Below are 21,531 nucleotides of genomic sequence, written 5' to 3'. Positions count from 1 at the left end.
TAAGTCAACAGAGAGCAAAGGTTGTGATTTTGCTCTGACAGACTGTGTCATTGGATTGACTTTGGGGACTTACTGGGAAATGTTATGGGAAGGGATCATGGGTTTCTTAAACTCTGTCTGCCACATTGGGTGCTGAGTCTTGAGTCCTCCTCCATCTGAGTTTCATCAGCAGAGAGAGAACATTTGGGGCAACAGGAGCTGGAGACCAGTGCAAACTGGACAGACAGTTGTCCGTGTGGGACAGAGTCCAGATGCAGTCTATGTGATATCAAGGAAGAAACTGGTAATTGTGGTAGAATGTATGATCTTAGAGATGAAAGAAACACAAGAGAAGATGGTGAGTGATGAAGCACACTAGAGTAATGGCAGCACCAAGTCTACAGGAGCACACATGCAGAGGGTAACCATCATAGGGTAAAACTGAGTCTATCTGGCCAGACGTCCTTCTGAGGAGAGTGCTCTGAAGAGGCAAGAGAGGGTGGCCTGGGTTTCCTAGGGCTCCATCTTCCATCTCTTCCATTCATCTAGCAAAATCCAAGGCGGGTGGAAGTGTTCCAGCCCACTCTTGCCTCTCCTTCAGCTTGGTTTCTTTTTTTAAAGTTTAAATATAAATGTTCTTCCTCCCACAGCATTTTGAGGTAATTCAAGGGCTTGAGGGTAGCTGGTTTTACAGCCATCTGTTTTCTCAAGCTGCCAAACACCAGTTTTCTTTTTTCTAGCGGATCAGGCACCTGCAGGTGGTGGTCTCATAGCTATCTTCAGTTAGGGAACTAGACGCTGTGGTGACTCGACGGATATGAGACGAACGTCCCCGTTCTGGGTGCCCGCTGTGGGCGAACAGGCTGGCACACGCTAGGAACTGCTCAGGCTCAGGCATGCGCAGATAGTCTGGCAGCCATCTTAAGGGGTTACTAGACTCCAGGAGTGAGTCACTGCACAGGCGTACACGGAAGACTTAACCCGCCCCCTCCGAGGCCGGAGCACGCATGCGCGAATGAGCCGGAAGGGGCGGGGTCAGCCATTGGGAAGCGCCTGCGCTTTGGAAAGGCCGGGGTGGGGCGGGGCGGGGCGACTGTCAGCTGACTGAGGCGCAGATTGCCTCGCGGGACAACGGTCGGCGACGCAGGTTGTGGTGGGGGCGGAAGAGCTTTCCCGGCGGGTCTCCGTGCAGTCGGCGAGGCACAGGGCCGCCGCAGCACCATGGCGACCACCGTCAGCACGCAGCGCGGGCCGGTGAGTTCCCTGAGCGAGGGCCGGACGAGGGCAGCGGAGTCTGGGATCGGGCTCCTCTTCTCAGCTCCTCGCGGGGACCCTCGCGAGTTGCTCAACGGTCCCGGTGCTGCGCGGGTCTCACCTTCGGGTACCCTACGGAGTAGCGACTCTGGTCCTGAGAGTCTCGCGGGCGGAAGAAGGCAGAGAGGTTGATGGTTACCAGGATGCCCACGGGTCCTGAAGCCTCCGGGCCCCTCGATATAGAGGGGCCCTCTGTTCATTAGTCCCCCACACAGGGGAACTCTGACCCCATTGTTCAACCCAAGGGAGAGTGGCTCCCACCCTCCTTGGTTCCCCAGACTGAGAGGGACACAAACATCCCTAGTTCCTCAAGTGGAAAAAAGGCCCTGAACCCCTCGCTTCCCAGATGAACCAATCCCCTGGACTCCCAGATGGACATGGGCCCTGACACTCTTGGTTCCCCGCGTGGAGGGTGGTTCTGACCCCGTTAATTTCCCAAACTGATAGGAGCCTTGGTTCCCATGGTCTCCCAGAAGAGTGGAGCCGGACACCCTCGGTCCCCCAAAAGGAGAGATGACCTGGTCACCTTGGTTTCGGAGGTGGTGAAGGATCCCACTTCGTAGTCAGCCCTTAGTTGTGCCTGTTTCCTCCTCTGGCTGCACCTGTAGCGAATAGGGTACTGCCTCTTGAGCCCAGTTAGTGGCCGCCTTTCCAGGCCTCAGTTGTTCATCTGTCAGTGAGAAGGGGGCAGAGAACTTGGGAGAGCCATCAGTGATGTCTCCTAAGGGTTGCTGTGGGCTCCACGATACTGCCTGACTTCCCCTACCCCTCCTGTGGCTGTCCTCCCAGTAGCTCTGAGACAGGTGTGGGTCGGATGTTGTTGGCTCACAGCAGCTGTGTGTAGTAGAACACAGTTCTGATGGCTCCATCCACCGTCTTTTCTCTGAAGTTAATATTGAATGTGTTTGCAAGTTTCCCAAGTCCCTCACCCTGACAGCTTGGTGTTGACATACGTGTGTGTGTGTGTGTGTGTGTGTGTGTGTGTGTGTGTGTGTGTAACAGATAATTCCTTGGGGCAGCTGACTGATTTCTGACTTTGAAGAAAGCCCTAGGCTTGCTTAGATGCTTTTAAGGTAAGTTTTGTTTTGTTTTGGAGAGCTTTGACCCCCTTTCAGCCGGTAGTGAGCTTTCTAGAGTTGGAGTTACCTTCATGTTCAGCGATCCTTCTCCATCCTCACTGTATCTCAGCAAACTACAGAAGATTGGTGGTGGCTGCTAGAAGAGGAAGGGAGCCAGTACTTGCCCTTTTCATGTCTCCTGCCAAGTGGACACACGGCCAGGCAGAGTGGACCCTTCCTTACTGTGAGGTCTGAGGGTGTCCTTACTTCTGTGGTGAGCTCATTGTCTGTCATTAATTGAGTAAGAAGCTGCTGAGGGAAACCCTGGTGCGGTGTGTACAGAGCAGGACTAAAACACTGTGATGAGTAATTGGGAGTGTCAGGTGACGTCCATACTAGCAGAATCTGTGCAGTCAAGTCTTGATGTTTGCTCTTTCCACTTGCCCAGTGTTCTAGGGACCACATTGTCATAGAAATAAATATAGGCAGCTGAGTGGTTTTTAGGAGCACTCTTGATGACTTGTAACCTTAAGGGGGTCTGGGCTCTGAAAATTGTCATCAGTGACCAGTGTATCAGGCTTTATGTGGGATGTGCAGACTTCATTGTAGTGTTAGTAGCCACAATATTTAGAGCAAATGGAGAGATAGTGAGCTACAAGTGTGCAACATGGGGACACAGCTATGCATGATGACCCATGTAAGCCAGAGAATAACGGTTACCATCAGGGCTGTGTTCCGAACCATTGAAAGCAGGAAGGTATGGACTTGGTGTCATGGTCAGGGTCTTTTACAGAACAGGTCTTGACCCTCATCTGGTAAGTGGCATTTCTCAGAGTGCATTTCTTTCTCAGTTTTCAGCTTTTCACTGACTCCTTCACCTAGAATGATCTACCCATATGCCTCTGGATTCATTAATATTTGCAAAGGTTTTTTTTTTGTTTGTTTTTTTGCTTTTGTTGTTGTTATTTTTTTTTTAAGCCAGTTGTCAGGGTCTAGTAGAACTGTCAGAGTGTGGTGTAGTTCTCTGCTATTCATGGCATCCTCAGGGTTGTGGAGCTGTAAAGATAAGCAGAATGCTGGCTTCCAAACATAGATAAAGTACACATTTGTTCAGTACTGAGTTCTAAAGCTTTCTTTGTGTAGATCCAGCAGGGAGTTAGACCATGACTCAGAGACCCCATCCCAGGAGCCTGGACTTAGGCTTGGGCAGTTGTCTCTGCAACTCATCAACTCATCAACCTTTGATGAGTAGGGAAGGGCTGACAGTGTCCTGGCAAGCTGTAGAAGGCAGGGAACACTCATCTGGACAAGGGGGGTGGGGAATTCTCTGTTCTTGGTTGAGAGTTTAGGGGGGCAGGTGTGAGGAGGATAGCCAACACTCCACATAGTCGTAAAGGAATGTTTTCCCTGGGACATTAATATTTTACATTTTTAGTTTTTTGTTTTGTTTTTAAGTAGCCACCATAGGGCACTACACCCTAACCTGTATCCATCTCGCTTTTGAAAATGCTGGTATTTTGAAATTACCCCTTTTGCTACCTAGTCCACACACCTATTCTTTACTGCACCAAGTGACTTTAAGGACTCTGCTTCTTGTGGGGACGCATGCAGAGGGTCTTGTTTGCCTGGAAGCCGTACCAGATAGATGTAGAGGGTGACATTTTGAAGGTCTTTCTTTATAGATGTGTTCTGTGGAGTCCAGCAGTCGCTAACTTGTCCTGCTTGAGATGCTGGTTAACCAGTGAGCCTTGGCCCTCCTCATTCTGTGGGTGGTCCTCAGTGCCCATGCCTGTCTAGAGCCCATCAGTCCTGTTCTTCTCTGATAATTGTGGCTGAGCCAGTGACTTGATTAGAGATGGCAAAAGATGATTTTTTTTTATTTTTTAGATTTTTTTTATGTGTATGAACATTTTGCCTGTGTATATGTAAGTGTACCTTGTGTATTCTTGGTGCCCATGGAGGTCAGAAGAGGGGATCAGATTCCCCGGAGGTGAACCATGTGGGTGCTGGGAATTAAACCTGGGTCCTCTGGAAGAGCAGCCAGTTTGCTTAACCTCTGAACATCTCTCCAGCCCCAAAAGGGTGATATTTGAATTTGATCATATGTTCTACACTTGGTAACTTGGTCTGTTGTTAAAGATAAGATTTTCCCATCAGCCAGAGGTGCCTGGGTTGTCCCTAAACAGTTTTTAAAGTAAGGCAAAATATAGGCTTCTTATTTTCTAGTAATGGAGGAAGGAGTTCACTTCTTTAGGGCATATGTCGGCTTTCTTTTTGAATGCTATTGCTTACCGATAGCTTTCAATCCTCCTGTGTGAGTTAGCAGCCTTTGTGTCCATGCATCCTCACAGAGCAGAGCCTGAGCAAGAGGTTGTGCTCACTAGATGGCCACTAGGCCTGTATCTCTGGGTCCCTGGGAATATCTGCTCTGGATTTTGAGATGAGGCTATGCCTGGGTACAAGTCTAGCATTTCTATATCAGTCTATAGCCACCACATAGTGACCTCCACTGACCTCTTGCCTTTTACTTTGTATGATAGTATGGCTTTTAGTAATTATTTTTCCCTTTAGTAATTATTTGACAGGGTTTTTCTTTCATTTATTTTTTTTTGCTTTACATTTTATTCAACATTTATGTTTAAGAGGGATCTACCTACAGCATCATACAATTGTATCCTTAAAAGTCAAATCTAAGAAGTACCAGTTTCTATTAAATAGCTTTATTTTATATAGGATAATATATACATTTTTTTAACACTTTAGGCTTCCATTTGTCCTACATGTTTCTATTCTTGCTTTGATTCATTGAACATAGATCTTTTAAAATTCAGTTCAGTAGTAATTTCTTCACTAGTTTGGTAAAGGTTTGGTGTATTTCTTTTCTCTAGGGAGTTACCCTAGTGGTTTCAACATACACTATTGTAGATTTGAAGTTGGTTGCATCTCTCTCTCTCTCTCTCTCTCTTAGTCTGTGCAAAAACCATAGCTGGTGCTGTTGTGCCATATGTGATGGTTCTCCTTTCCTTTGAGCAGCAGTGTTTTTATGTAGCCAGTACTTGCTCAGATCTGATGTGTGTCATTTTCTTCCCAATCCTCTTTAGTCTGTTGTCAGGATCCCTTTGCCTTACTTTGAAGTAAGAATCGTTCAGCATCCTTCGCTGTAGCTCCTGGGGGCTCTGTGAAGAGTTGCAGTGGACAGGAGCTTTTCATTCTTCTGTAAGTCTGCCCCGCTGTCATCCCAGTCACTATTTTACTTCTCTTCCGAGTTTCAGTGTAAATAGCTGAATGCCTTTAAGTGCAGTTCTGTTCTGACTGAGATCCAGTTACCGTTTATAGAACTGTTGTTAGGGCTTGTGAGGATGTGCCAAGTTTATGTATAGAGAGTGCACCAGGCCCAGTGTGTGGGAAATGAACTAGTGAGATACTGGGTCCTTATGAATTATTTTTCATTTCTCAGAAAACATAATTATTTCTGTGATCGAATCCTTTTCAGATACCATTTCTGCTTTAACATCAGAGAGACGGTGTATCTGGGTATAGGTGGATTGTGTGGTAGTTGCTAGGTACCTATTGAAGGCAGGGATTAGGGCTGGCTCTGGTGACTGTGGGGAGACACAGCACCAGCTAGTCTTATGTGTAGGAATCTCTGTGATCTCTGACTCTGGAAAGCTTTCCTGGCCTTGGCACCAGGCAATAGATCCACCTCTGCCCAGCTACCAAAGGTGCACTAAACTGTGAACTGGTGCTTATTCAAAATCCTCCCTTGCTTCCTCTAGCCTTTCTGGTGCCACTGCCTCACACTGATGCACGCACACACATTTGCACAACCACCCATTGAAGTAATTGTGTTCTTGTTTATCTCTCCCACCCACCCACCCCCAAACTCTAGAGTAGTGGCTTCTTGCCTTTTTGTTGTCCCAGATATGCTGGGCAGGCCAAAAGCCTTTGGACAACCCTAGGAGAGACAACTTCCTTCTCTGTGGGGAAATTCCATAGGCTGTGTCTCAGATGCAAGGACTGAGTGTTGTGTTTGCCCTCATTCACTAAATTAGTCTGTTTGTTCCTACTTTTACTTGCCATCAAGTGCTACACAGAGCCGAGGGTGAACCCAAGTGTGCCCTGCATACTGGCCCCTCCTTTTGGACAGGGTCCTGGGGCTTCCTTGCGTTGTTTTAGGGACACAGAAATACTCCATTTCTTTTGAGGTGTATGGGTCTGGGGCACACAGATGCTCCTGACATGGGAAGACAGACATTGCTTGGTGGTTCTTTTCTCTTTCCTGAGCCACAAGGAGTGAGCATACCTATGCTTACACTCCTGCAGCTTTTCCATGGGACTGGTGCCTGGAAATTGTTTAACACACATGCTTAAAATCATTTGTTAGTTTGTACTCAGTTTAAGTAAAACTGTAAAAAAGATCCTTTCTGAGTCTGTTAACAGAACTCATCATTAATATTCCTAAGTCTTTAAGCCTTGATAAAAAAAATATATTTTCATGTGGCCAAACATTTCCTCCACGAATATTTGGCAAGAATACATTTTAGCACTAGCCCTGTATTTTACAGCTTCACTAAAAGTAGCTGTCTATTGATGGTATTTTCCCATGGAGTCATTGGCTTTACAGGAGTTGCACCAATGCCTGGATTCACCTTTTGCTCTTAAAGCATTCCTTACTATGCTGACAGTGGTGGCTTCCTTTAGGTGTAGCATGAGGTGTCCTCATTTAGACAAATCATGAGGGATCTGCAGCAACAGGCAGGCTTGTCTTTTCCCTCCCAGGACAAGCAAGTATTGGTTGTATAACCTGATTGTCATCTGGTTTGGGCTGAAGTTTTTCCATCTTTTCCTGCTCCCTCTTTGGGTTAAGACAAAACTTTTTCTACTAAATTTGTGAATTGAATAATTTTATATTTAAGGAAAATCTATAGAAAAAAGTTTCCCCTTTTATCATTCCATTTCCTCTAACGCCCTTGCCACAGACCATTGTTACTGCCATGAAACTGGCTTCAGTCCATGCTCCAGATTCAGCTTTTTTCCTTCCCTGCTGTGGGCACTTTCAGCACCTTGCCTTTTTGCCTTTGACCATCTCTACTTTGGCTGCTTTTTTTTTTTTTGAGGAGGTACATTATTCAGGGATTCAGGGTGGTATGGTATGTCATGTCCTTGTTTGAATGATGGTTCACCTCGCTAAGGCAGGGTGAGTTAGCTTTCTCTACCATAAGGTCGTTTTCTACTCACTAGTAACACTATTAAACTCACATTGTTAAAATTTTCCTTTCCTATTTATAATTTTATGGTTAAATCCTTATTGAAAAATAGCACATTTGAATTTGATCTTTTTAGGGCAAGGGTATTAAACCTTTGGACCTAGTGCATTGTGTGTGCTTGGCAAGTGTTCTTCCTCATAGCTGCGCCTCTTGCCACATTTTATCCTAGCCATTCCCCACCCCCAATAGTCTCTTTCTCTTTAATGAAAGCCTGAAAGAGTATAATGTGAAATCGCAGTGTCTGGAGGTTCCAGTCCCAAGAAAGGGACAGTTAAGAATCAATTTAAATAAATAAGTAAGTAAATAAAACAACCCTGACCTGCTTCACATGGCCTTCCTGACTCCCATGTTTGAAGCTGCTCCCATGATTGCCTGTATCGTGACCTATTACTTTAATACCTACTGGCCTGTCTGCCCTTCTGGGTGTATCCCTAGGAGACACAGGTGTGCCTTGCTATGGTCCTACAGCTGTAATACATGGCATACAATTGGTAGTTGTTCCTATGGCAAGAACTTGACCTATATAGGTTAACCCCAAGAACCTGGCTGAAGAAAGTCTGGTTTTGCTAATAACCCACTTTTAATGCATAGATAAAGCTGGTTATACATCTTGGAGGAGCACCCTCTAAACTACTTGCAACTATAGCACAGGTATAAGTGATGAATTCCTCTGGGAGGAACCAAGTGTTTCTGGTTCTTGACTCTTGTGCCATCACCCTTTCTTTTCCTGGTCTCCCTGGAAGTCTGTGTGATGTGCCTTGGGAAAGGCTGTCCATCCCAGAGAGGCTTTGGGCTTTGAGAGCTGTGACTTTCTTGGTAGGAGAGGGTGTCACTGGCCACAGCTGCTTTCCAGGAAGCCTCTGCCTGTGAGAGCCTGGCTCTGAATGGAGTGACCCCAGAGGTGCAGAGGGGCCTGCTGCTGACTAGTTACCACTCAAGACATATCCCTTACCAGACAATGATGCATTGTTATTTTTTTTTGTTTTGTTTTGTTTTTGTTTTTTGTTTTTTAAATTAGAGAAGAGCAGTGGGAACATCATCAGACCAACTGCTCAGGGGTGGCCCACAGAGAACTCTGGGCTATATTTTTGGTTGGTTCTAAACTTCTGACTAGTCTATATTTTCTGGAAATTCATAAATGGGGAAATGATAAAGGCCCAGACTCAGGGATCCAGGGACTTTTACTTGCTTGCTTTATTTATTTTTTGACACAGGGACTTGTGTATAGCTCAAGGTAGCCTGCAACTCACTATGTAGCCCAGATTGGCTTTGAACTTATAGTACTTCCTTGGCTCAGTCTTCCAAGTGCTAGGATTGCAGGAGTGAGCCATCATATCTGCCTTTTTCAGGGATCTTTGAAAAGAGCACCCAGAACACTCAGAGACAGGTGCTTTCCAGGTGCTGTGAGCTGAAAAACCTGCAGAAACTGGAAATCTATTTGATGCATATCAGTGGGAGCCCACAGCTAGGCGGGATAGGAAGTAGTGTGTGCGTGTAGGTCATCAGGGCCGGAGTGACACTGGCTCAAGGCAAGTAGGTTGTCCTGTGAGACTGCTCAGCTACATGCTTTGACTCTACTCTTTTCTTTTTCCTCTCCGGAAGGTGTATATTGGTGAGCTCCCCCAGGACTTCCTCCGTATAACACCCACGCAGCAGCAGCAGCAGATCCAGCTGGATGCCCAGGCAGCCCAGCAGCTGCAGTATGGAGGAGCAGTTGGCACCGTGGGTCGCCTCAGCATTACTGTAGTACAGGTTGGTCTCAGTTTCCTGTTGAAGACTGGTGGGACTGAGGAGAAGAGGTGGTAGGCTGTGCTTGGGCATGGGACTGGGGAGTTCAGCCTTTACAACTCATTTCCCATGTGGACAAATAGAACTTTTTTGATTCTAGTTACTCCTGAAAAATATCTGGTGATATTTATTGATTTCCCAGGGATCTGTCTAGAATACTTACAATCAATCACTATTGGTCCATGCTGGGTACTGTCCTCCATGAGGATTATTTCCCTAACCCCTTTGGAGCAGCTGAGGTTTACAGTTGCCCTGCAAACTATGGTTTCTGCTCAACTAAAGCTGCATTCTAAGGCCTAGCATGTGCACAATCAGTGCACAGTTAGATTAGAGGTCTTGTCTAAATTGCTCGCTGCCAGGGGTGGCCAGGTTCCAAGAATTGTTTGAGTCCAGCAGTGACTGGCACTGGTTTAGGAGCTGGTTACTGGTAAGGTTAGGTGAACTTGAAGGCTGTTTTTTCATGCAGTGGGAAATAACCTATGAAATAAGCAGTTTTGGTAAGCACTTGCCTTCCTTTCTGCTGGTAGATGCCTCCTTTTCTAAACTTGATGTTATTTCAGGCAAAATTGGCAAAGAATTACGGCATGACTCGCATGGACCCTTATTGCCGCCTGCGTCTGGGTTATGCTGTTTATGAAACTCCCACAGCACACAATGGTGCCAAGAACCCTCGCTGGAACAAGGTCATCCAGTGCACGGTGCCCCCAGGTGTGGACTCATTCTACCTTGAGATCTTCGATGAGGTGAGGGACATCCCAGTGTCACAGATCTGCCAAGTTTGGGATCCAGTAGATTTGGGGGTGCTGCAGTATACCTAGCAGTTGTGGTCATAAGACTACTCTACTGGTGCTCAGGCCTGTGTACCTAGCATTTAGTGGCCAGGTGACAGGGTGTAACCTGCCTGGACACCTGGCATTTTGTGGCTGGATGACAAGATACAGCTTTTCTCTCTCAGATCCTTTGACAGTGTCCATTGGGAACCATCACCAGTGATACAAGTATGGGCAGAATATGAAAATAGCTGTTCATGGGTAGGTCAAATTTCAAGCAAATCAGGCTCCACCAGTGGTGGGAGCACTGTTTTTGCAGGCATGAGTGATAGGCTCTGTCAGCAATGTCCCATGGCCATGCCAGTAGTTAGATATGCAGCTTGAGGGCAGTCTAGAAAAACTCAGGTGCCTGAAGGTGTTTTCTGGTAGCTTAGATCTAGAAACATGTGCCTGTCTCCTTAAACCAGAGCAAAGGGTGGTAGGAAGAGAATGAGAACATTGTGGGCCAAAGAGGAGTTGGGCATGGGCAGCCCGGCTAGGAGGATGCAGCCTCCTCCTTGTATTGTCTCTTTGCCTCTGTTTTGTTTATTTGTTTAGTTTGTTTTGCTTTGTTTTATTTTTGTCCCTTTCTCCTTCTGTGTCCTCACAATAGTAGGAACGTATGAAAAGGAGGTTTGGGGCTTTGAATGATGAGTTGGAGCTCTTGCCTCTTCTGTACCTACTTGGCTTGAGACTTGCAGCTTATATCTGGTGGATTAGAAGTAGGTCCACAAGAACTGGGGAAGACAGGACTCATCCCTGAGCCAGGATGACAGTCCAGAGATTCTTTCCCATCCTTTGGCCTGGTCTTATGGTGGTCACTCAGAAGGTAGAAGTGATGGTCAGGTTACAGATGATCCATGGAGGTCTGGGATTGTAGTTTAATGGGAAGCTCCTTGAAGGAAACTGGAGCAGTGAGGAGAAACCCTGTCCTGTCAAGAAGACAGAAGATGCAAATAACAGTCCAGGTCAAGTTACAGCCATAGGGAAAACTGGTCTCCATAACATGGGTCATTGTGGGCCATGACAAAGTCACTTCACTTTTGTCCTCCTCAGCGAGCCTTCTCCATGGACGACCGCATAGCTTGGACCCACATCACCATTCCTGAGTCCCTGAAGCAAGGCCAAGTGGAGGACGAGTGGTATAGCCTGAGTGGGAGGCAGGGTGATGACAAGGAGGGCATGATCAACCTGGTCATGTCCTATACGGTGAGTTTACTGTCTGGAGAGGCCATACTCAAACAAGTATGGTACCTCCCTGAGGGAGCTATGACTCCCAGAACCTTGGGAAGTCATGGGAGGCAGGGTTGGGGGTCTGGGCTTCTACTCTCTCCTTTGTATTACCCAGGCCCTTTTCCTTTTAGTTGTTACTGAGCCTATGAGAACATGGGAGTATAAAGCACCCTGTATACAGGCCTCCTCAGCTTGACCATCCTGCATGTGTCTCCTTCTGTTGTTCAGTGTTGGTTACCTATTTTTAACAGGCATTTTATGTAACACAGGTCCATTTTGTACTAGCTCACCTACAGTTCAAGATTATTTGAGCTGGGGCTGGAGAGGTTGCTCAACAGGGCAGAACCTGACTGCTCTTTAGAAAGTTTGATTCCCAGGACCATATGGTGGCTAAACCAGCTGTAACTCCAGTTCCAGGGAATCTGATCCCCTAACCTAACCTTTACTGGCACCAGGTACATATATGATGCACATACATACATTCAGGCAAAATAATAAATAAGTTTTAACAAAACAAAACGGTTAGTACTTCAGTGAGAAGCTACTGATACCGATGCAGTCTCCAAAATAGACGCCGAAGTGAGCTTTGTGTGAAGAGTGGTGGTGGTGGCAGCTCACAGGAGGTCAACGATTGATACCCTAACTTTTGTTCTCACTGAAAATGGGGCTCATTATTCCACTGGAATGGCTGGCCAATGAGCTTCGGGTATCTTCCTTTCTCTCCTTCCCTTGCCATGGAATTATAGAAACGTGCCACCCAAACTGACTTTATGGGAGCTGAGGGTTGAGTTCAGGTCCTTATGCTTATAAGCACTTTCCTGACTGAGCTGTCCCCCTAGCCCAGAGCGATTCTAGATCGCATTTCAGTAGCTGTAGTTCTGTGACTCTATAGCATGTGTTAGCCCAAGTCTTCCAGCCAAGGGGAGGAGGTGTGCTGGAGTGCTGGTGCAGATGAAGCCAGTGGCCAAGGCCACTATATTCTGCCTTAGGACTCCACCGTGTTCTTGGTGTTAATGCCTGGGCTGTGGCTAGGACTGTTACTGTGCAAATGGAAGTAATAAGATTTACATATGATATGGTCCTCCTTGACCCCCATATTTTTCTTTGTTGTGTTTCAGTCCCTCCCAGCTGCCATGATGATGCCTCCTCAGCCTGTGGTTCTGATGCCAACTGTGTACCAGCAGGGTGTCGGCTATGTGCCCATTGCAGGTGTGTGCCTCTTCTTTGGTAGGCAATCCTGAGACAGAGTAGGACTGAGGAGGGTGAGGCCCAGCATCCCTCTGAAGCTTAGGTAGTGTAGAATTGTGTGAAGATGGCTACTTTAAATGAAGAGCCTTCTGAAACTGACTCCAGTGTCATACTTGAATTATTTATGCATATATAGGAAATGGTGTTTTCCCTACTGCTGGCACATGTGAGGTGAGTTGTAGGTTTTGGAGGTGTAGAAATGTGGTCCTGTACATTTTCTTATGTGGTCACTGAAATGAGAAAACCTGGTTCCTGTTAAGCAGGGCATACTGCATCTTTTTCTTTTGTTTCTCTGTGTGGCTTTGGAGCCTGTCCTGGAACTAGCTCTGTAGACCAGGCTGGCCTCAAACTCACAGAGATCCGCCTGCTTCTGCCTCCTGAGTGCTGGGATTAAAAGCATGCACCACCAGTACCCACCTGGCATACTGCATCTTAAAAAACATGACTTCATTTGAAAATATTTACCCATGTAAATTAACATCTGCTTGGGTCATAAAGTCAAGATGTAGCTTTTATGTTTTTTTTCTTTCTAGTCTTTCTTTGACTTTCATAGTGCCTAGTACCCAACTGGCTCTCCCACTAGAACAGGACACGTCGGGTGAGACCATAGCTGCTTCAGCCAGCGGGAAAGACTGTGGCTTTGAGAGTAGACATCAGGGCAGGCCTGCACTGACTCCCATTCTTGCCAGAGTCCAGGGAACTGTAGTCTAAGCAGACTGTGGTGATCCTGCTACCCAAAGGAGATCAAAGGCTAAGGCAGTTGGGGATGGCGGGATCTATAGGGCAAGAGGAGATAGGAAGTCCTGGGTGGGAACTGGTCTGCATGGTCCCTGGTTGCTAGTGCTCAACCAGGATGGGTGTTATCTTGGAGCTGGGACAGCATAGAGGCGCTATGGCTCAGCACTGTGGGGTCTGAGAGTCCTGTACAACCAGAATGGAGTGACTTGTTAACCTTTCAGTCCCTATGCTAGCTGAGCTAGAGAAGATAGTGCAGGACTTGGGAATAAGATCCACCCACATATAGCCTGAAAAAGAGAAATCTGCCTACAGGAACTAAGGGCAGCACTCTGCAAAGGAGAGGGAGGGTATGTCACCAGGCCTCTGGACCCTTGTTACCAGTCCACAGAGACCAGAATATGCAACCTGTAATAGAGGGCAAACCAGTTAAATGGAGCATGACCCAGGACTGTAAACAGTGTGGTTATTCAATGAGAGAACCTTAGAAATCTGAGAATGGGGTCTCAGAATGTGTGTTCTCTGGAGTCCTGACCCCAGTTCAGTGACTGGATCATGAGGTCTGAGGATTGGATTCCCAAAATGGTTCCCAGGTTTCTTTCTGAAATGCAGTCCCCTCAGTGCTCTGTGCAGTGCATCACTGGTGTGTACAGAATTGTCATTGAGCTGTCCTGAGGGGAGAGCCGAGTGGAATGCAGTGAGCAAAAAGGGTACCCTATTGTAGTAGAAACAAAGGGTCACAGGTGGGGACTGTGCAGCAGAAGTATGTTCCCCAGTTTCTGAGGCCAGAAGTCTAAAACGAGGGCCACAATCCCTTCTGAAGCTCTAGAGAGGGCCCTTTTTAACTTTTCCAGCTCTTGGCATTATTTGGTTTCTGGCCACATCTCCCCAATCTATTTTTATTTAGACTCTTGTGGTCACCACCCTCTTTATGTGTTTCTGTCTCTTATGCTCACTGGACAAGGACTTTTCTGCTCCTTTATGATCTCATCCTAACAAGGCTACACCTCTTTCCAAGTAAGGCCTATCTGCAGGCACACAGGTTGGACTTGAGCATATCTTTAGGTGGGCATATGGGTAGGGAGGCAGCAGAGACAAACTTATGTCCAGTTACTGACACCAGAACTTGTTCTGAATAAAAGATAAAAGTTGTTGACCAGTTTCCTGTCCTTCCTTCTCTGTAATGCCCCTAGACTGCTCTAGAATATGTTTGTTAGGGAAGACTCCTCTATAAATAGACTTTAATCCTTGCTTTTGATGTACATCTTGAAAGTTAGAAGCAGTCTCCTACTGATGGAAAGGCTACCACAGAAATAAAAGAATATTTTTTCCTTTGGAGACCAGCCTCTGATGTCTGCTTTGTCCCCATGTAAGCATGCTTCCAGGAAGTGAGGACACTTCCGAAGGGGAACCTACTGCAGAACTGCAGCCAGGTTCATCCCCATTTGTTCTCTGAAGGGGCTCAGGCCCATGGGGCTAGTGGAGCTAGGTCTTCCCAAAACCTGTGACAGGCCCTGCAGTTCTTTGTGTTGCCCTGTCTATCTGGCCAGGTGTACCCGAATACTGCTTAGAACGCTGCTCTTTTGTTACTGCTGCTCACACAGTGTGCCTTTTCAGTCTCTAGTATCTGCCCAAGGCTTATATTCAAGGTCACAGTTGCCGCCTGTGTTTTTTGTCAGACTGAACTGTCCATTGATAGCTGTAGCAGTGTGGGCTTGAGGTTTGTTTTGTTTTCTGAGCTATAATTTGTTACTATCTTGTTTTGTCACTCAGTGACTCCAGATTGGCCAGCCCTTCAGTCTGAATTGTGTGCTTTTTGATGTCTCACAAGCTGTGTGAGCTTCCTGACTTTGACACAGGAAACCTCTGGCTGTTTTGTACATTTCCTTCCTCCATGCTAGAATTAGCCACTTCTACTTGAACCCAGGTTTCCACTAATAGAATCAGTTCTAGAAAAGTTCTTGAGTTGTTTTTTGTTTTGTATTTATCTTAATCATTGGGAGGGTTAATAAGCATTCTGCTTCACTGAAACTTGATGCCCAGCTTTGTTTCTTATCATTCCTATATGTTTGTGATGACAGAGCCATCCTATCAGATTACTTGGGGTGTCCTGTATAGAGACTGACAGGGGCTGCCATCTGGTTTATGTAGCTACTTTCAGGGTATCTCATGCCACAGAAGTAGGAGCAGTTCCTGTTGCTCTCTGGCTTCTCAAAAGTGAGGTCAAGTCACATGATACTTCTTGTTTCACATTAGCGCCAATTGCTGTCCTGCAGAGTTTGCTCTCTTGGGAAAGACTCACACCCTTGACTATTCAGGGTGCTAAGTACATGCACACAGACCATGCATGAAAAGGACTGCACTCAAGCACCTGATCCTGAGGTGAAATGAGTCTGTGAGCAATAGAAGAGGAATGAGGAGTCTCACAAGTTAGCCTGTCCTCATTGTCCATTGGTCCTCCCCTGCCATAAGCCCAGGGGGCAGTGCATAGCCAATAGGTACCAGCTGCCTCTGCATATCAGGAGACATAGACTTTGTTCTCTGTGTCTGAGGTTCCAGATTGAGCTGAAGCTGAAGGCTGAGGATCAAAGGTTAGCTGTGTGTTTATGAATCCACTAATTTGAGAACTTAGAAATGTCCCATGCTATGCAGCCTGCTCCTGAGCCCATGTAGCCAGCAGGAGAAGCCTCAGGGATCTTTGGCTGTTGGTGTCAGTTCTGGCCTGTTGCTATGAGGCCATTGTGGGGCCCAGGCTGTCTGTGCTGTCAACAGTTCTTCTTGAATGGAAAGCTCCCTTGATTTTGTTTTCTGAGTGGCATTCTATTTATTGGTGAAGAGACTCTTGTTTCACTGAATTGTGTCTGCCCACTGTCTCCATAATGTGTGCTTTGTAGCTAAATGTTCTTCTATTGGAAACGAATTGTTCCTACACCATCAATTTGTGTCCATGATGAAGAGGAAGGATCTTGTCACATCACAAGATAATGCCATTGATTGGCCCTTATTGAACAAGGTGCTTTAGAGTGGGGCTATGGGTTCATTTCCATATGTATGGCTTCTCCCTATACCCACTTGAACCTACAAGGACATTCTTTGGGACCCAAGGCTGCAGGGCTCCTGTCCATCTTTTACCTACAAAGTTGGCTAGTCACTCCACATCTACTCTCACAAATTCAAGGAAGTTTTGATAAACTGGTCCACACTTAGTCATGGTGACAGGTCAAACTTGGATTGGGACTCTGGTATCCACTCTGGAGGAAGAAAGATACCAGGGTCAGTCTTACTTCTTTGTATGTATTGACCTGCTCCTCAGGGAGCTGATTTATAAGAGCAGATGGCTGTAGACAGCTCCCCTATGCTGACCCCATGCAGTTGGTCTATAGGTTTTACAATAGTTCTCAGTCCTTTCTTCCCTGTACCCAGCTAGGTTGAAAAAATGTTAAAACAATCTGAACAAAACCCCAAGGGAACTGCTGTTTATATTTTTGGTTGTGAGCCATCTCTCCAGCGCTACCTGGGCTGTTTGTAGTCATGTACTTTCCTTGTGTAGTGGCTGTGTTTGTGTACAGGCACTTATCCATCCAATAAGTCCTTTTGAGTCCTTTTAGGAACAGACTGCTGTCTTAGACCTGGGCCAGGCAACATACAGTCTACTATCCTCAGTGAAGGTGGCATTCTGTCCCCTTCTTTGTTATCACTGAAAGGCTGAGCAGCATGGCATTATGCTAACAACTTGTGAGATATGTGGTTGCAGCCTACCCAGGTCAGTCAGGACAAAGGCACAAAGGTAAAGGCCTGGCCTACAGGGTACTTAGGAAACCTCTGTTTCTCAGTTTGTGTCCCTTCATCTAGCACAGGGTGCAGGGATCCATGTAGCATCAGTACTGAACCCTCTGCCAGCAGCCTTTCGTTGCTCACATGGCAAAAGAATTAGCTCCCCTGGTACCTTAGGCTGCTGAAAACTGATGCACTTTCTGATATGTGTATTGTCTTCATTGTGAAAAGCTAACAGCCCTTCTGAAATGTAAATGTTTAGTGCCTTCTGTATGTAGCTTTACTGTAAACAGAGACTGCGCTTATGTTTCCCGGCTGCCCAGACCCGAATAATCACACAGTGTTATATTAGTTGTAACACTGCTTGGCCAATAGCTTAGTCGTATTCCTAGCTAGCTCTTATATCTTGAATTAACCCATTTCTGTTAATCTATGTATCATCACAAGGCTGTGACCTACTGGTAAGGTTCTGGCGCATTCTGGCATCCTCCTTTGGCAGCTACATGGCGTCTCTCTGACTCTGCCTACTCTCTCTGTATCTCTGTTCCGATTTTCCACCTGACTTTACTCTGCTAAGCCATTGGCCCAAACAGCTTTATTCATCAACTAATAAAAGCAGCACATATACAGAAGGACACCCCATATCACTTTATCTTACCAATGCATGCATGGTTACTGTAATGTCTTTGCTAGGTTGTAAAAGTAAATTAGAATGTTGACAGAAGCAGACTTTGGAGTGTGGTGTGAAACAAGCAATAATACTTTGCTGTTCCGATTCTTAGTAAGGACTCCTGTCTATGGGGAGTCTTCTAAGTTCTTGAAGTAACACATATGGCTACCAAATTGTCATTTTGTTCCTGTAACTTTTGATTGGAAAGATCCAACTTGAATTTTTGTTCAGAAAGAAAATACATCAGAAGAGGAGACATCAGTGGTAAGGAGGATGGCCCAGCCCATCTGCCACAGGCCTTCTTGTTGGGTCTGTTTCCAAGTCAGACTCAAGGTAGCCTTTACCTTTGAGGCAAGTCAAATGTATTGTTTCTTCCTTTGGCACTGCAGCTTTGTAACCCCACTGTTTTTGGTTTTTTGGGAACAGGGTTTCTCTCTAGCCCTGGCTGTTCTGGAACGTACCCTGTAGGCCAGGCTGGCCATGATCTTAGAGATTCACCTGCTACCTCTCAACCGCTACAATTAAAGACATGCATCACCACACCCGGCTGACCCCCTCTTTTTAACCAAACTTCATCTTTTGTTTTCAGGGATGCCTGCAGTCTGCAGCCCTGGTATGGTTCCTGTGGCCATGCCCCCACCAGCTGTGGCTCCTCAGCCCCGATGTAATGAGGAGGACCTCAAGGCTATCCAGGACATGTTTCCCAACATGGACAGGGAAGTAATCCGCTCTGTGCTTGAAGCCCAGAGAGGGAACAAGGATGCTGCCATCAATTCCTTGCTGCAAATGGGTGAAGAGTCCTAGACCCACCTGTGCCCCGTGGCTCACACCACTGACCCTTGGACTTGCCCACCCAAGGCTCCCCAGGGTCACCATCCCCAAAAGATTCCAATGAAAGACCATCCACGTACCCCTTCCTTGGACATCTGTGCTGCCCCTTCCTACCTATTTTGGGGATGCATGTGGATTTTTGGTTCTAGGCAGGCAGTCCTCTTCATTGTTGGTGGGGAACAGCTCCCTCCTTGTCTCTAGTTGGGTGATGGTGGCATGGCCCTGTTACTGCACGGACCAGTGGTCCTGTTGTTTGGGGACCTGCATTTCCCTTTCTCACCCTGTTCTGGAAAGCATTCTTAAAGAAAGCAGCTCCCCCTGCCAGGACATTAGAGTTTGTACAGCATCCTTCCGAGTTGATGGATGTCATGAAGTTATTCAGTCTAACTGGGATGGTTGTTGATGGTGCACTAGGTTCATGTGCACTTATTTGCAGGTTATTTTTAGAACTTACTCTGGTGTTGTATGTGAACCTGGACCATCACCTAGTCCTGAGACAATGAGATACACTTCCCAGCTATATCTAGCAGGTCTGACCTCTTGTCTAGATCACCTGTCACTGTCTGGCTAGGCTTCAGCCACAGAAATCCAGCTTGAATATAGAAGGTGTCCAGACCGGGTGCTTAGCTAGACAGGCCCCACCTAGGCCCTCACTGCTAGAGTCTGCTTTCCACCTCATTCTGTTTAGTACCAGCACTATGGAGTTACTCCAGGGGCTGATCTTGTTGATAGGCTTTTATCATACAGCCCAGAGTCAAGTGAAGGAGAGAGATGGGCAGGTGTGGCACTGTGTTTACTACTAAAAGGCATTCAGGCAGCATGACACTACTGACCTGCAGCAGACTTTGTTGACCCATACTATAGCTCTGCTTGAGTGATAGAAATCCCATGCTTCAATTAAACCTTCATGGAGGTAGAGGTGCCTGTACCTGTCTAGTGAACATCGTGTATTATATTTTGTTGCAAAGCTTTGGGCCCATGACCTGTCTATAGATCAATTTAGGGACAGAATGGGTGACACCTGGTCCTAAGATTCAGAACCTTGAAAACTTTCTCAAAATCGATACACTGTACAGGTAACATTAAGAAGCTAGCAAGTATCATCATGTTTATGGTGTTACAGTTTTGCCTTACATTGCAGTTGCTTCTTGTTTTTCCAAGAGTTTGTACCCTGCCTTTGGATATGTGATCCACCAATATGGGCATGAAGTAACTTGTAGTAGTTGGGACTTTTTGTGAAAGACTTAAAATAAGAAAGTTAGTGCTTCGGTTTGGGTCTTTTCCCCTCTAAAAACACAGATTAAGTTTTAATGTCAGCTAAAATATACTACTTTCTATCATCCATGGGGGTACTTTTTGTCAAATGTATTGTTCATAAGTATTTATTTTTGTAAGCCTAAAGGCAGTATGTGGTGATAGTGAGCACCGGATGGTGGTAACAAGCACTTTTCTTTAGTTGTAGGTTTTTAAACCTTTCTTTTTATCTGCAAAATGGAGAAGAAAGACCAATGTTTGTTAAATAAATTGAACCACTCACTTTAACACAGCCAGGCACTGGAAGTCTCCATTCTAGATTGTTGTGTGACCTTGTGCTTGAGAAACAGATGCCCTCTTGTAGTCTGGATGAGTCAAGCAGGCAAGACCTCCTTAAGTGGTTCACTTGGTGTTACCAGCAGACTTGAGACTCTGCAGAGCAGGAATCTCAGCGCCTGTCTCTAGGTCTCAGGTGTGGCTATGTGCATCAGCTTCTGTCTTAAGGAGATATGGGCTGAGCAAGGGCTACTTTGTTCATGTAAGGTTCTGAGGGGAGCATCAGCATTTGCCGCCAAGCCCTGAGCAGCCCCCAGTGCACTCAGAGGCAGCATTTACTAACTTGTGTTTGCTCAGACGGGGCAGAGTGATGGTTTTAAGACAGATTTAAGGCTTGAGCTGAACAAAGACTCTTCCCTTTGTCATGAACATTTTATTTTTTTAATAGATTGAAGAAAGATCACATTTTATAAAACCTAAATGAGACCCCACTCTAATAGGTTTTGTGCTGTCTTGTCTTGGACTTTCATGTGACAGAGCCCATCTAGTGCAAGGGAAGAAGCAGTGCTGGCAGGACCTGTCTCGGAGCCTAGACATCAGAGCGTGGCTTGCTTGGCCTTCCATCCCATCCTGAGTCTTGTTGAGATAAAAAGTTGTTACGGCTGGAAGGAGTAGCTCCGAGTGTAGACAGGCTTCTGGGTGGGGACCAGGCTCTCAGTGGGTGACACTGCTGCTCTTGCCAAGTTTCAATATTCAAGGTGGTAGCAAAGTTTCACAAGGTGATCACTGGAGCCCCTGCCCTCAAACCAGCTCTTAAGGGTGGGTATGGGTCTGGGTATGGCCCAGGCTGTTTTCTTCTCTGGACATGCTGGTTGACTGAAGTTGTAACCTGCTGCATGTCTGTGGTCTGACATGGCCACTGGCTTTCATCTCACCGTGTGAATGACGCCTACCCGGTTGAGAGAAGTGTTGTGTAACTGGGTTCTGCCCTTCCCCTCCCAGGTCACTCTTTACAGATACTGGTGTCATCGGAAACACTGTCTGGAGGTTGGTGGGAATGGTTCTCAGAACTCTGTGTCTGTGGTTATCTTGGGGATGGGATTCAAGTCCAGATTTTTCTTTGATTATATGATATATTTTTACTTTTCAGCCTTCTTATTTAATAAGTGGTCTATATAAAATAGAAAAATAAAGTCCTATAAGGAAATGTTTACCATTTTTGTTCCTGAGTGTTTTTTAACAAAGATCACTTTAGCCGGGCGGTGGTGGCGCATGCCTTTAATCCCAGCACTCGG

At 46.3% G+C, this 21,531-nt stretch overlaps 1 protein-coding gene across 1 annotated transcript; it reads left to right on the top strand.

The window, feature by feature from the left end:
- The first annotated feature begins 1,065 nt into the window (after nucleotides 1-1,065).
- On the top strand, nucleotides 1,066-21,449 carry Tollip (toll interacting protein). Its single transcript, XM_005351536.1, has 6 exons — nucleotides 1,066-1,233; nucleotides 9,221-9,370; nucleotides 9,967-10,149; nucleotides 11,272-11,424; nucleotides 12,567-12,657; nucleotides 18,465-21,449. The coding sequence occupies exons 1-6, from the start codon at nucleotides 1,201-1,203 to the stop codon at nucleotides 18,677-18,679; spliced, it is 825 nt and encodes a 274-aa protein (XP_005351593.1). The 5' UTR covers nucleotides 1,066-1,200; the 3' UTR covers nucleotides 18,680-21,449.
- The last annotated feature ends 82 nt before the right edge of the window (nucleotides 21,450-21,531 follow it).

The sequence above is a fragment of the Microtus ochrogaster genome, chromosome 8, assembly GCF_000317375.1.
Source record: "Microtus ochrogaster isolate Prairie Vole_2 chromosome 8, MicOch1.0, whole genome shotgun sequence".
NCBI classification, from domain to species: domain Eukaryota; kingdom Metazoa; phylum Chordata; class Mammalia; order Rodentia; family Cricetidae; genus Microtus; species Microtus ochrogaster.
This window is presented reverse-complemented; position numbering and strand designations above follow the sequence as displayed.

Bases quoted from the DNA above. Each gene is read 5' to 3' on its own strand.
- Tollip (XM_005351536.1), top strand. From the start codon at position 1,201: ATGGCGACCACCGTCAGCACGCAGCGCGGGCCG. The intron at 9,371-9,966 runs GTTGGTCTCAGT...ATGTTATTTCAG, and splicing joins TCAGCATTACTGTAGTACAG to GCAAAATTGGCAAAGAATTA. The intron at 11,425-12,566 runs GTGAGTTTACTG...GTTGTGTTTCAG, and splicing joins ACCTGGTCATGTCCTATACG to TCCCTCCCAGCTGCCATGAT.